Here is a 14386-nt window from a genome sequence, read left to right as displayed (position 1 = left end):
ACCTTGATAGTCTTTCCAGATAGGCCAAAGACCTCTTGGGCCATCGAGAATGAACTTTCTCACCCTAAAGAGCCATACTGGGTCAGACCAAGGATCCATCTAGCCCAGTATCCTTAATAATATATATTCTTCTATAGCAGATAGCCAGGTACATAAAGACACACAATACTTCTGGCAGGAGTCCAGCTTCCCAAATTGCCAGACACAAGGGGTGTTGAACATGTTAGTTACTGTAGCCATGGCCATGTTTCTAGGACCCAAAGAGTAAAAGACATCTTACGGTTTTGACCCAAGTGGCTAGTCAAATGTGGGGCCTTGCCGGTTGTTTGCACTAGGAGGAGAAATTGATGATGAAGCCAGGTTTTGTTTGAGGCAATCTGGCTGATTTTCAAAAATGTACAAATCCTGTTTCCCCAAATATAGGAACAATCAAACAACAATAAGAGACTGTCTTCTGCCTCACAGGTCCAAACTTCTTTCAGCTAGTACCCGACCCAAAACCTCTCTCTTAGCTTCTCACAGGGCCACACAATGTATCTGTCTCTCTCCTGCCATGCACACCACACATTTAGCCAAAACAATACCAAGTGAAGTTCATCTATCCAGATTTGTAAATTCCTGAGCTGACTCACTTATCCCTTTGTTTTGGGCAGCGATCTGTGCTTAATTTTCTCTTGCAGTTATTTTAAATAAAGGTCAGTGGTTAAACTAATAACATTACTCAACATAAAGCTGTTCTTTAGATGTAGTAAGGGCTTATCTACACACAAGCTGGAACTGAAATAACTCAACTGGCTGTAATACATGCCACTAGTTATTTACTTCGGGGCAACTCTCTGTGTGTGGACACGCACTTAGGTTAAGTGCCCAGTTATATCTAAATCGGACATTTTTATTTTCAAAAAAGCATCCACACACAGACTCACACCAAACTAGTGGCGTGAATTTAAAAAAAAAGTCTTCACTGCCAGCAAAGAGATGTGTTCATAGCAAGAGAGGTAATGTATTAGTTAACTCCTATAAAATTCTAATGGTGACAAAATGCAGGCAGGTTTAACCTCACCTAGCTACACAGTGGTTAACATTCATAGATTCCAAGGTCAGAAGGGACCATTGTGATCATCTAGTCTGACCTCCTGTATGACACAGCTCATAGAACTTTGAACTAGAGCATATATGTATTTTAGACAGACAGACATACACTCACTCACTCACTGTGGCTGACTATGCCTACCTACCTCACGGTAAAAACTACCTGTGTTTTATCTCCACTGGGACTTTATGGCAATATAACTAACATGTACTAGTCGTCTCACTGTAAACAGACACACCTTTTTCGGCTGTCAAGACATGGCCTTAGTTATTTTGGTTCCAGTTTGTGTAGGCATAACGTTTGAAATAAGATGCCAACTTAAAGCAGCATATACAAACTAGTGTCTGAATAACACATGAGGGAAGGGGCTTTTCATGTGAAGTCACTGGAGAACACTAGAATTGAATTTTAAAGTGATGCCAATAGCAGTCAACGTTACCTGCCTGGTTAGACCCCAAATGGGGACCTTTATGGAAAACCCAGGTACAACAAGGATTGGTATTTGCTAACGAGGCAGTGGTCTGTTCGTGCTGAACCCAGTGCCTCAACAGGGTGTGGAGGGAGGCTTTGGGGCTATTGCAAATGATTTCTTAAAGATGTAAAATTGAGGCCTGCTCTATTCGCCCATTTTTTTGTACTGGCATGGCTGTGTCAGTTAGGGAGGTGAATTTTATTTTGAACCAAAATAGTTACACTGATACAAACTGCAGTGTGGACGCAATTATACCCGTTAAGCTAATTTATCTTTCCAATACAGGAATAAGCTATACTGGTATAACTGCATAAAACATCTATGCATAGAACCTAACCTCTTCTGGTAATTAAAGAGTGTATGGTCCTTTTTTGAAAGAGTATGGGTGTTAACCCTGGGGTCCTGGCCAAAACTAGCTTGAGTAATTACTTATTTAAATTAGCCTTCCTAATTTCCACCTTCAGTTTCAGCTGAAGGAGTTATATGTGATGGTGGAGTGTTGTTGGTGCAGTGTAGCTGCATTTCAGTGATGGGTGGAGTGATCCCTCTGTCAAGGGCTCTGGGATCTCTTTACATGGAAGGTGACATATAGACAGACACAAAGCATGTTCATGAACTTCACGTGCACGTTAAACATGAAAGTGGATCTTTTTCTAAGATTTCTTTACCTTGCTTGTTAGCTCCCTTTTACACAGACAAGAAACAAATACTTCCTTTCTCATAGTAGCTAATGTAGGCATCTTAGGTTTAGAAAGAAAAACACCAGCCATCATATTAAATACTTGATGAGATGCCCTAAGGTGAGGGACAGTTTCTATATTTATGAGAAGAATGTTAATAATTAACAATGCAGCACTGTGTCCTTGTCTGGTTCTGTCTCATCTAAGATTTTAAGCATATGAACCTTTAACAGAAGAAACTGTTCTTCCACTGAGCACAGAGAAAGGAATATAATGTTACATAGCTTCTCTCCATTCACTTACCGGATGGAGAGGAGCCTCAACTGTGAAGTCCAGAGCAATTCCCAAACTTCATGTATGTTTGGATCTGGAGCTTTGGTGTTGCCTCATCTGGCTGTAAAATCCAAGGGTTGCCTTAATCCAGGGGTGGATTTTCAGTAACCTCATGTAAGAGGAAAGGGATAAACATCTGAGTCCCTTAAACATCTATTAGAGCGTAATGATGCAAAGGTTCCGAATGCTGTCCCGGAACAGAATTTTGCCTGCCTCTCTGCATAAGAGTGCTGCATCCCAGTAGCTCTGCTTTGGGAGGGAAGAGGGTGCCAATTAAGCAGCATTTAGAGAGTTAGGCAGCCAATAGAAACTAACAATGAATTTCACATGTCTGAAACTAGGTGAATATAGTGAGTTGGGACCAGGATAAGCAGCTCATTCAATTTTGAGTCTTCAGATTCTTCTAGCAATGGGCTAACCCAGTGGTTCTCAAACTTTTCTACTGGTGACCCCTTTCACATAGCAAGCCTCTGAGTGTGACCCCCTTTATAAATAAAAAAACACTTGTTTATATATTTAACACCATTATAAATGCTGGAGGCGAAGCAGGGTTTGGGGTGGAGGCTGACAGCTCGCGACCCCAATAACCTCACGACCCCCTGATGGGTCCCACCCCCCCAGTTTGAGAACCCCTGGGCTAACCTCAAATTTCAAGGAGAGGGCCGCAATGCCAGAGCTGTCTATCTGAACCTCGGAGCTCTAGGATTGACTTGTAATGCAGTTACATTGTCTATCCTCGTTCAAACAGCTTTGAAGACCTTTCCTGAAGGTCTTTATTCTTCAGTGAAAAGCCCTGCTGATGCTCTAGTGTCAGAATTCCTACATTTGGGGCTGATGTTAGCATTGCTCAAATTAGGTTTCAATTGTTCAGGGCCTCTGTGCCCACCTTTTTAGTGGGTTCAGTTCAGGCTCCTGTGGCTGCAGCCTGTTTCTGGGCTTCATTGAACTCAGAGCAAAACTTGGCCGGACTCAACTATTTTTTTCCTTCTTTTTTTAAATGAGTAACTGGGCTGGTAGCAGTAGCCAGACTAGTCACTAGAGAGAGAAATATCATCACACTTAGCCAGTGTGTTATAGTCCCATCAGGGGGCACTTGCCCAAGTCTGGGGTTCACAGGAGTCAACTCCACAGACTTGTGGAGGAGGCACAACTTCTAACCACTCTCCCCCTCCAGCAGGGAATTAATCTCAGAGTCGAGCAGGCAGCCTAGAACCCCACAGAACGCCATGTTAGTGTCCCTCGGCACCTTCTGGGTTTGAGATTAAACCTGAGACCAAACAAGACTCTGTAGGCCTGGGGTTTATTGTGAAAGGTTGCCATTGATATGGCTGATGCTAGGGTATCACCTGGGATTAGAGCTTTAGGTGAAGGTAGGGTTTGGTGCTTCTCCTCTTCCTCCTCAGGGATCTTCTTTCAAACTTGCTGGGATCAGAGTTTCTTGCAGCAATAATACTTCCAGTGGGCCAGACACCAATGCCTTGTCCTCCCTGGTTAGGAACACATGTAAAAGGGGATAATACTCTCACCTACTCCTTGTTTTGCGTACTTAAATTGCCTACTTAAATTGTAATCTCTTTGTGGCAGGGATTGTCATACTCAGGGTATTTCTACATCAGGAGAATACATAGTGTGTTAACGGATCTTCAACACATTGTGAAATACAATTTTAGCCTTGGGGTTAACCATGAACAGTTGACACGTTTCTAAAATACAACTTATCCTTGTCCACAATAAGGGTAAAATATCGTCGAACAGGTTGAAGACATGTTAACACACATTCCATTCTCCCGGTGTAGGCTTATACTGGCTGCCCAGAACTACTACTATGGAACCCTAATCTCAGTTGGGACCTCGTGGATTTACCATAATATCACTGTGTATTTATCTGTGGGCCCCAGGTTGGCATGGGCTTGATTGCAGTTGATCTGAGGCTGTGTGTGCTATCTCTGGGCTATATGTATGAATGGGTCTTTCTCTTCAAAGATAATACAGATAAAAAGACTAGACTATAAAGGGTGGGAGTGGAGGGGGGGGAAGAACACTATATGCTTTTGTCTTAAAAGTGAGCAAATGGCAGATACTTAAAAACAGAATGTCCTAAAGCTTTAAAATTTTTGGTGTTTCAGGACTGTATAAATACATTGCCTGGCTATCTGTAATAGTGTAAACATATTGTCAGAACAGAAAAGAGGAACAAACTATGTAGGATCCCATTGTACTTTTTATGCATAATTTATCTCCTCCATTATCCAAAATGACCATATTCCATTTTTAAAAATCACTGTAATTATCTCAGTGCTTTTCACTGTCTTGGACACACAGGTACATATGTTCTTCTTTGAGTGCTTGCTCATGTCCATTCCATATTAGGTGTGTGTGCTTGCCACATCCACTTGTGCCAGAAGTTTTTTCCTCAGTAGTATCCATAGGGGACTGTCTGTGGCGCCCGCATGGCGCAGTGTAAGGGGCGCCACCGGCTTCCCCCACCCTCAGTTCCTTCTTGCCGCCAGTGATGGTGCTTTGGCTAGCATTGATTCCTTCTCTGTTCTTGAAAACTTTGAGATCCTGTAAAATAGTTATACATAGTTAGTAGTTTTCTTAGTTACCCTTAGTAGTAGTTCTCAAACTCTCCATTAGTCCTGAACAGGACCCAGCCGGGAGGCATGCCCCAGTCCCCATGCTTTGAGCCCTGTGATCACTGCAAATGGCCTACGCCCATCGGCGATCCACATACCAGCTGCCTAAGGTGCTTGGGCGAAGGGCACATAAGTGACAAGTGCTGTATCTGCAAGTCCTTCAAACCTAGGACAAAGAAGGAGCGTGATATCCATCTAAGAGTGCTCCTGATGGAGTCGGCACTCACTCCAGCACCGGAGCAGCAGTCCAACTCTGCACCCAGCACCATGGCGTCCACGAGCTGGCACCAGTCTCCCTCCACAGCTCCAGTCAAGAAGCCGAAAAAGACAGTGAGGGGAAGATCTCCTACCTCCCGCAAGGGAAAGGAGAGGGCTGGGGGTGAACCAAGACCTGTGTTGGGCAACTCAACATCCCCCTCGGGAAGTTGGGCCCCAGCTCAAGTCGAGTGGTGCAGCCCATCCCATGCCTTGCCTGCGACTCCAGATAGTGGTGCAGGCCCCAGCCAGCTTCAGGTGCCATCGATACCCAAAGCCGTTTAAGCAGCTCAGGAGATCCTGACGCTCCCAGTGCTGCCCTCACCGGCTCCTGTTATACCCTGATCTCGCGGAAAACCCATGTTGGGACCTATGCATGCGTCCATGCCTCAGCAGTACTGTTCCCCATCAGGAGGGACATCACACCAGCATTTACCCGCCCGCAGCTGTCACACCTCAGGATGGGAGAGGCAGGCTCACTGGACCTCTTTTTGGTCCCCGCACCAGGGGCACCGATCGAGGCACTCGAGGCATACCTCGCCGGTAGATTGGCGCAGACCCTCTGAGGCACGTGCTACCCAGCAAGAACTCTGGGACTGGCCCCAACCATCTTTCAGGGCCCGGGACTGATGCCAGGACCAATCGGGCACCAGAGACTGCCAATCGCTGGGCCGTCATCGCCCATCTCCAAAAGGAAGGTCGCCCTACTCAGGACGATCCTCCCAGCTACCGGCTCATAGCAGCTCCCAGTCCCGTTCAGCGTCCCGGTACGTGAGGCATGGATCGCCAGGTATCCGATGCAGATCCACCGAACACTGTTGGTCCCCGAGAGCCGACCAAGACAGTCTTGCTCGGACAGGTCAGCTTCGGGATGCAGCAAACGGCCCTAGTCAGACAACAGCCACCGTTCAGCCTGATCATGGTCGCCCGGGACCAACCGCTCCGCTGGTAGCTCTGGCTCAGGACAAGTCCTGGTTCTGACGGTGCTAACTACATTATCAGTACCGAAACCTGTCCCATGGCTGCAAGTGCAATGGCCAGCGCCATGGTACCCGTGGAGCCTTTGGGGGTTCACGCAGCCTTCCTAGGCTGCCCGATCAGTGTCGGGAGCCTCGGAGAGGCCAGTGGCCTCGTTATCCCGTCCCCCTCCGGTGCTGGAGACTTCGGGGGGTAAGACCCTGCAGGTCCAGGGGGACCCAGGGGAGCAAGCTGTTGGACCACCAATGGATGTGGAGGTTCCTTCGGCACTAGCATCGTCCTCATTGTCGCCACACGAGGCTATCACAGGGCCCTCTCACCCAGTTCCTCAGAATGACACCAAGGCGTACCAGGAACTTTTGAAGAGGGTCGCTTCTAACTTGGGGCTTCAGGCAGAGGAATTGGAAGAGCCCTCGGACTCCGTTTGACGTCCTCTGCTCCTCGCCTCCTGCCAGGTGGCTCTACCCCTTCATGAAGGGATTTCCAAAATCACTAATGCCCTGAGCCACCCCCAAAAATAAAGACTCGAGGAGGCTGGATCTTTTCAGATGTAAGGTTTACTTATCTCCCAAACTTCAGCTGAGAGGGCCAACCACCAAGCCCTCCTTGGCCAATATGACTTTAATATGTGGCAAGCCATGGCCAAATTCGAAGGGTCGCTCCCCAAAGCTTCCAAGAAGGAGTTCTGAGCGATCCTCGATGAGGACACGACCGCGGCCAGGGTGGCCCTCCAAGTGGCGTCAGATGCTGCTGATGCTGCTTCCCGCACCATGGCTTCTGCTATCTCCATGAGGCGACCCTCTTGGCTGCTCCTCTCTGGGTTGTCCACCAAGGCTCATCAGTCAATGCAGGACCTGTCCTTTGACATCCGGGCCCTATTTGCAGAGCAAACAGACAGCAAATTGCATGGCCTCAAAGACTCCTGCACCACCTTGAAAATCTTGGGTCTCTACGTCGCAGTCCTGGTGCGTAAGCAGTTCAAACCACAGCAGCTGCAGGGTCAGGGGAGCCAGCCTCAGCAGGACCAGCCCCATAAACGAGCCAAGGGCTACAAGTGTGGCCCGAGCCACCCGCCTCCACCCTCTGCCCAATCAGTCTCGACCCATAATAAGCAGGGACCCAAACGGTCATTTTGAGGGTGCACCCGAGAGCGACCTTCCAGACTATTCCTTGGATCCATCCCTCCGTGTGTTCTCCAACCGCCTTTCCCTCTTTCTCCCTGCCTGGACAGCTATAACCTCAGACCAATGAGTCCTCAGCACAGTGAAACAGGGTTATACCCTTCAATTCCATTCTAATCCCCCTTCCCACCCGCCTTCCCCATCCCTCTTCAGGGACCCATCTCATGAGAGCTTCCTCGTGCAGGAGGTAAAGGGGTTACTACAGCTGGGTGCAGTGGAAGAAGTTCCTCTCGAGTACAGAAACAAGGGGTTCTATTCCCGGTACTTTTTAATCCCAAAGGCCAAGGGTGGTCTACAGGCCCTCCTGGATCTGTGAGACCTCAACAAATACCTAAAGAAGTTAAAGTTCTGCATGGTTTCCCTGGCTTCTATTATCCCCTCCCTGGATCCGGGAGTCTGGTATGCCGCCTCAACTTGAAGGACGCATACTTCCACATAGTGATCTTTCAAGGGCACAGATGCTTCCTCCAGTTTATGGTGGGGCCCCACCACTACCAGTTTGCGGTCCTCCTGTTCGGCTTGGCAACAGCACTGAGAGTGTTTACCAAGTGCATGTAAGTGGTAGCAGCTTACGTCAGGCGCCGGGGTATTCAGATCTACCCGTACCTCAACAACTGGCTCGTCAAGGGCAGCTCCAGGTCTCAAGTCCAAAGGGATGTTGCGGTACTTCAGGCCACGTGCTGCTCTCTGGGCCTACTGGTAAACGACAAAAAGTCAACGTTAGAGCCGGTGCAGAGGACAGACATCATTGGAGCCATCCTCGACTTGACCTGCGCCAGGGTGTTCCTGCTTCTTGAAAGGTCCCACATGTTGACAAACCTCATTGCAGAAGTCTCTGCGTACCCTCTGACTACAGCCAGGGTCTGTCTGCGCCTCCTGGGTCACATGGCAGCATGCACGTGGTCTGCCATGCCAGGCTCCGAATGAGGCCCCTACAACAATGGCTAGGGACTGTCTATTCCGAGTCCAGAGACCGCCCTGGAAAAGATTGTTGCCATTCCCCAGGTGATACTTACCTCGCTGCGATTGTGGACCGACAGCAGGACAGTCTTGGAGGGGATTCCATTCGACAACCCACCCTCACTCCATCAAGTTGGTGTCGGATGCCTCGGACCTCGGCTCGGGAGCGCATCTCAGCGACCTCCAGACACAGGGGATGTGGTCCCCGGAGGAGGCGAAGTTGCACATAAACGTAAGGGCAGTCTGGCTGGCGTGCGGAGTCTTCCTGCCCCACCTGTCGGGCAAGGTAGAATGGATGGCTCTAGGGATTAATAAAAGGAAACTAATTTAGTCTGTCATCAGAGGTAGAATTGCCAGCATCTGACACCTTTTTGATGCCCTGTATGAAAAGTTTCAGCTCCATCCCTAGTGACTTGGAATGCATAATGTTTCATCTTGGCTGGCATCCTTGTTAGTCTTGGCAGAGATTCCAGACTGAGTCTGCAATCACAAGTACCCTCAATCCAAGAGGCAGTCCTTCTACGCCAGGCAAACTGACCATGTAGGGTGGATGAAACTACATAGAAAACTGAAGAGCAAGTATCTGCTTATGGGTACGTCAATAAAGCCACAACGGCTATCATTCAGCATCATCTATAAAAGCGAAAATCACGTGGCAGAATGGATCGGTACATACTGCATTAAGAGTCAGTGTGGGTGAGGTCTTTTATTGGACCAACGTCTCTTGGAGAGAGAGACAGTCTGTGAAACATATTGAAACATGTGTTAACTCCTTATGCTAGACAATGGACCATTCAAGGTGAAGTGGCCAGCTAATTGCTCTCCAGTTAGGGGGGGAAGAAGGAGGAAGGGAGGGGGAAGGCTATTAATGGAGTGTCACATTCTCCCCATTTCACCTTCATTCTTTCTTCTGAATTTTTTTCACTGAATAGTTTCTCAAAACCAATCACAGAAAGTAGTCTGCAGCTTGCAGTATTACCTGTAGCCTAGATCCGTGCAGGTCATTCATGGAATTATTGATTCTTCAAATATTGATGATCCTCTTGTTTTGTTTCAGTATGTGGTGGTGCCAAAGTGCCAGTCAACAGCTGTTGCCTTGCAGATTGTCATGAGCCATTTGCTGGGAGATGCAGGCAGCCCATACCTCACTGGAATTGTAAGTAATGGGATTTTATGGCTACTTCTCTGAACCTTATCCAAACCTTTTTAAATATAAAACATTTGGAAATTTCTGAAGAATAGACTCTGATTCCTGCTCCCAGATTGGAAATGCTTTGAATACTCTTTCTTGCAATGTGGAATTGGAATCCAGATGCAACTTAAACCAGCACTTCTGTACTAAGCACTTTTATATCACTATTGTCCTCCTAGCCCCGCAAACCCTTAAGTACAAGCTTAACTCTATAAGTACCATTAGTCCCATTGAGTACAAAAGTGTCTGCAGGCTTAGGACTTCACTTTGATATCAACTATACTAATTCATAAGGATTTGGTAGCAGTCTGATTATGGCAATGGCACTTGTTCAGAGTGTTTAAATCCAAGTGCAGAACTTTTCTGCCAGGTTAATGGACAAGTTCATGGGAACTAATAAAATACCATTTTGCACTTCAAAATGAAAAATACAATTAAATAAAATCTGCAGGCAAGATCTCATTCTGCAAAATACCCTCTGGAAAACTCAAAATATGCAACTCTTGTAATAGCAGGGGGATTGCTGTAGTTGAGATTGCATTGGCATTCCAATGATTGGCATTCCAAGCCCCTGGTCTCAAATGCTCCTAACTTTCCAAAACTTTACCTTTCTGGACTCAAACTTTCAAAATATTCACACAGAAAGACAAGAGGTGGAAAGACTGAGGAAAAGAAGAGAGTTCAACGAGTGGGAATGAACTTTGTCACTTCCAAAAATAACTGAAAGGTTCAGTGGCTCCAGTGCCAAATTGGGATAGCCAATTGAAATTTGGGAGAAATATGCTCACTGAAGAAAAGTATATGTGAGTGGTCTGATGAATGCTGGTTTTGATTGTGTGGCTCTGCTTTGAAAATCACTCTGATGTGCAGTAACCTTTACACAGTAGCAATAAGCTCTTATTGGATAGCTCGGGAAAGCTGCATTGTACATGAGTGCCAGGACAGCAGCGGCACATTCTCTGAGAAGCACCTGGGTATGAGCCTTGAGTTCTTCGAATGCTTGTTCACTTAGATTCCAATCAGGTGTGTGCGCCTTTTCCTTTCCTTTCCTTATCCTGTCACCCCACCTCATCTTGAACGCTTCCTTGCTCAGAATCAGACTCCCTTTCCTCACCCTGAAGCCCCTTCATAGCTCTTCCCTTCTCTTCTTGTCTCTTATTGCTGCTTCCGCCTACTTCTGCCAATAGTGCCAGCTTTGACACCCACCCATCTGTCAAAAGTAAAAGCCTTGATGAGGGATGGGTGAAGACGTTCTGATAATGCAAGAAATGACTCAAACCTTTGTACAAGCTTTGTGGCTCAAGCTTGTTTTATGGAGACAAAGCGGGAAACCCAGTAAAATGAGTTAATGGCTACTGCACGAGCACTCCGCCCTGCCATGGTTGCAACTATTTCCAGCTCATGTGAAACTGGAAGCTCTGGACATATGCAACAACCCGATTGCAGGAGACTTCTAAGCCGAGTGAATACTGAGATGCAGTGAAGGCCAGTTTATGTGTGTTACCAGATCTAGCGCATGCAGGCAGTGAGTTTTCTTTTCCTGCCCTCTCAGTCTTGTTCTTGTCAAAGATGGCATTGCGAGCAACGTGTTTAAAACAGGGAGAAAATAAGCCATTGAGTCCAAAGTAAATGACACTGTGTTCCCCCCCTAGATCTCTGATGCTCTCCAGACCAGGCAGAATGACTCACACCGGGGTGCCTTCCGGAGCCTGCAGTACAGCTTCATCCTGAGTGCCTTCATTGGTGTCCTTGGGGGAGGCTTTTTCCTCCTGACAGCCCTTCATGTTGAGAAAGATCGTGAGGAAGCCCAGCAACTTTGCAGAGGTTTCTATGTCCAGTTGTAATTTCCTCTATCAGCCTATCCAACTGCTGTAGCTGTTTGTACCCCAAACTAAAATACACTCTAAGTATGTGACATAACAAAGGACAGTCTGTTCAGCTCAAACCCGCAGCAAAACCAGTCAACCACAGTAGCAGACTAAACAAATTCCTCATGCCCTGGGACAATAGACTTTGCAATGTGCCCTGAAAATCAGCAAATTGCCATTCCTGGCAATTCCTCAAGTAACTTGGCAATACTACAATAAGACGACGTAATAAGATAGCATTATTGTAAGTATTGCAGAATTCAACACACTGTGGGAGTTTTAGGTCTTTCTCCAGATCATGATATCAGTCTTTCTCAGGCAAAATGCCAGATCAGAAGGACCATTTCTGGTCTTATGCAACAATTCCTATAAGTTCTCTCTCATTCCATACAAGGATCTAGATTCAGAAGTGTAAGAATTCTAGTGAAAAATGATGTATAATGTTCCCTTATCACAAATACTCTGTTAAGTAGCCCACTTCTTTTGACTCAGACTCTGTTTTCCAGGTACTGAGAACAAAGGCTATGTTTCAAGTGAAGATGAACTCCAGGATGAGCTCCCCAAAGCGTGAAGGAGCCACTGCCTCCTTTCCTTTTGCCTGATGAAGCTACAGTTGGAGGAAAAGGCCAAATAACAATCCTTCCTTATGGAAGGAAAAACCTGTGTACTGATTTTTATGATGCTTTTGACTGAGAGTCAAAACCTGCTACTGAAATGGCATATGGCAAACCTCCACCCCCATCTGTGAGACTGGCACGAGAGCTCTGAGGAGCTTAGTAGCTCCAGAAGCCGGGAGTATAGAGCTGTCACAGAAACGGATATTATCCCAAAGAAGACAACAAAACCCATTTAAGGTGGAATGTCTAGTTGAGATGGGGAATGCAGTTACTGTAAATTCTCAGCAGGCTTATGAGTTGTCTGTCTAAAAGCTTGGAAAATCAGGGCAAGTACAAACATAGCTGGGGATTCTGTATCCCCATGTCCTTATTTATGAGAATGGAAGGCAAAGGCTGGCTGTGGAATTGAACAAGTGTAACTAGGAGGGGCAGAACTTTCTGTTATGGAAGTTTAATAAATTACAACTTTAAACAATCATGGGGGAAAAATGGATAACTAACTCGGAGCAACTTCTGCAGGACATTCAACCGTAACCTAGTATGTCAGGGTCCAAAACGATCTGGATTCTGAAATACTAACCAACTCTTCCCAGCTGTAGAAGCAACTGACCTCATTCTTCCACTAAAATTCTGACTGGAAAGTGAAATGGTGCAGATGAAGTCTTATAGTCACTGATGGATTCCGAGTGAAAGTGCTGGAACAGCTTGAGCTTGCAACACGAGATCATGTGTCCACATACAGCAGCCTTTCATGGCATTTTCCCAGTGTTTGTACCAGTTATTGGCAATGCCTGGATTGACAGCTTTGGTTCAAGCGTGACAGAACTGGTGGAGTCAGCAATGGTCTTTCACCTTTGCTGCTGCACTGGTTCAGCCAGTCTTCCTAGACTTTCCAAAATGTAGCGCCTCATTATGGGATGGAGTAAGGGGAACTGGAAAAATACCAGAAAAGCCTCTGGTTATACAGTGTGCTGTGCGGATAAATCCAAAGGGCTCTCACAGACTCTTGCAGGTGAACAAGCTAAATTGCAAGGGCAAGTGAAAAATCATTCATATATTTGATAACTCTGCAGCCATGTCTTCACTAGGGACAACTGACAACAAGCACATCAATCTCTTATGCCCTAAATTTACCCTCGTTTTCAGAAAGGGCAAACCCCAGATCAATCTGGTAACAATAGAAAGCTCATTGGAACTTAAAATACACAGAGTGTAAAGCTCTCATAGAAATAATCATCTAGAAACAAAAAAACCCATGGGGCTAAATCCTGAAGTCCTCAATAAGGAAATAGGAGTTGGCCCCATGTAACCTGATTAAATTAAACTGGAAAAAGACACTCTTCCTCCAGAATAAAAGTGTCCGCATAGTGACTTATACCAAAATAATTATTTTGGAATAGCTATTCCAAAACTTCCAAGTGTTGACAAGTCGTGATACTTGGGACCAAATTCTGCCTCTGTGGTATTTACAGAGTTCAATGGCAGGTGTACACCAGAACCAGAGGCCAGAACTTTGTCATCTGGTCAATTTAATTACCCAAACTTTTATTGGTTCTCCACTTTGTATTAGACAATTTTTCTTCATATTTTATTTGTTTTTTTGAGAATTTGCATATATTCATGCTATACTAAAGGTTCTACATTCCTTCATAAGTCACACATCACATTCGCATGCAGCCATACACCATAACTATGAATTGACCAGGGTTTATTTTGTTTTGACTGTTACTACCTTTCTGGCCACGAATTATATCTTTTAAGGTAATGGAAGATAGTAAAAGAGTTTGGAACTGAATGGCTGAGAGATTCAGTAAAGGAATCTGACGCCTTCAACATCCAGGCTGACTCTAGCCTAGGGTAAGCAGTGATGGAAAGTTGCTACCACTAACAGGTGCCCACATCACAGAATCACCACCACAATAGTCTCCTAACAGTCTTGGCAGAGAGGCCAAGATCTTAAAGGGCCATGGAGCCTATAGTATCTATCTCTTCTGATAGAGGGTAAGGCATGTTTGGGGCAGCATTATGAAGCTTTCCCTGCACTGCATTGTCTGTTCTGTGAATAATTCCATAACTGTCAAATCAGAACTAAAACTCGCTGTTCTTTAAAAAAAACAAAAA

The 14386-nt window shown here is 46.0% G+C and overlaps 1 protein-coding gene across 1 annotated transcript in view; it reads left to right on the top strand.

The window, feature by feature from the left end:
- Positions 1 to 12219, top strand: part of SPNS3 (SPNS lysolipid transporter 3, sphingosine-1-phosphate (putative)) — a 47055-nt gene extending 34836 nt beyond the window's left edge. The window contains exons 10-12 of the mRNA XM_074974436.1: positions 9646 to 9744; positions 11433 to 11604; positions 12155 to 12219. Of these exons, the coding sequence (XP_074830537.1) occupies positions 9646 to 9744; positions 11433 to 11604; positions 12155 to 12219 (336 nt within the window). The remainder of the gene's footprint in view (positions 1 to 9645; positions 9745 to 11432; positions 11605 to 12154) is intronic.
- Positions 12220 to 14386: the final 2167 nt, after the last annotated feature.

Source organism: Natator depressus, chromosome 17 (assembly GCF_965152275.1).
Source record: "Natator depressus isolate rNatDep1 chromosome 17, rNatDep2.hap1, whole genome shotgun sequence".
NCBI classification, from domain to species: Eukaryota; Metazoa; Chordata; order Testudines; family Cheloniidae; genus Natator; species Natator depressus.
The sequence above is the reverse complement of the archived record's forward strand: the minus strand, read 5'-3'. Positions and strand labels throughout refer to the sequence as shown.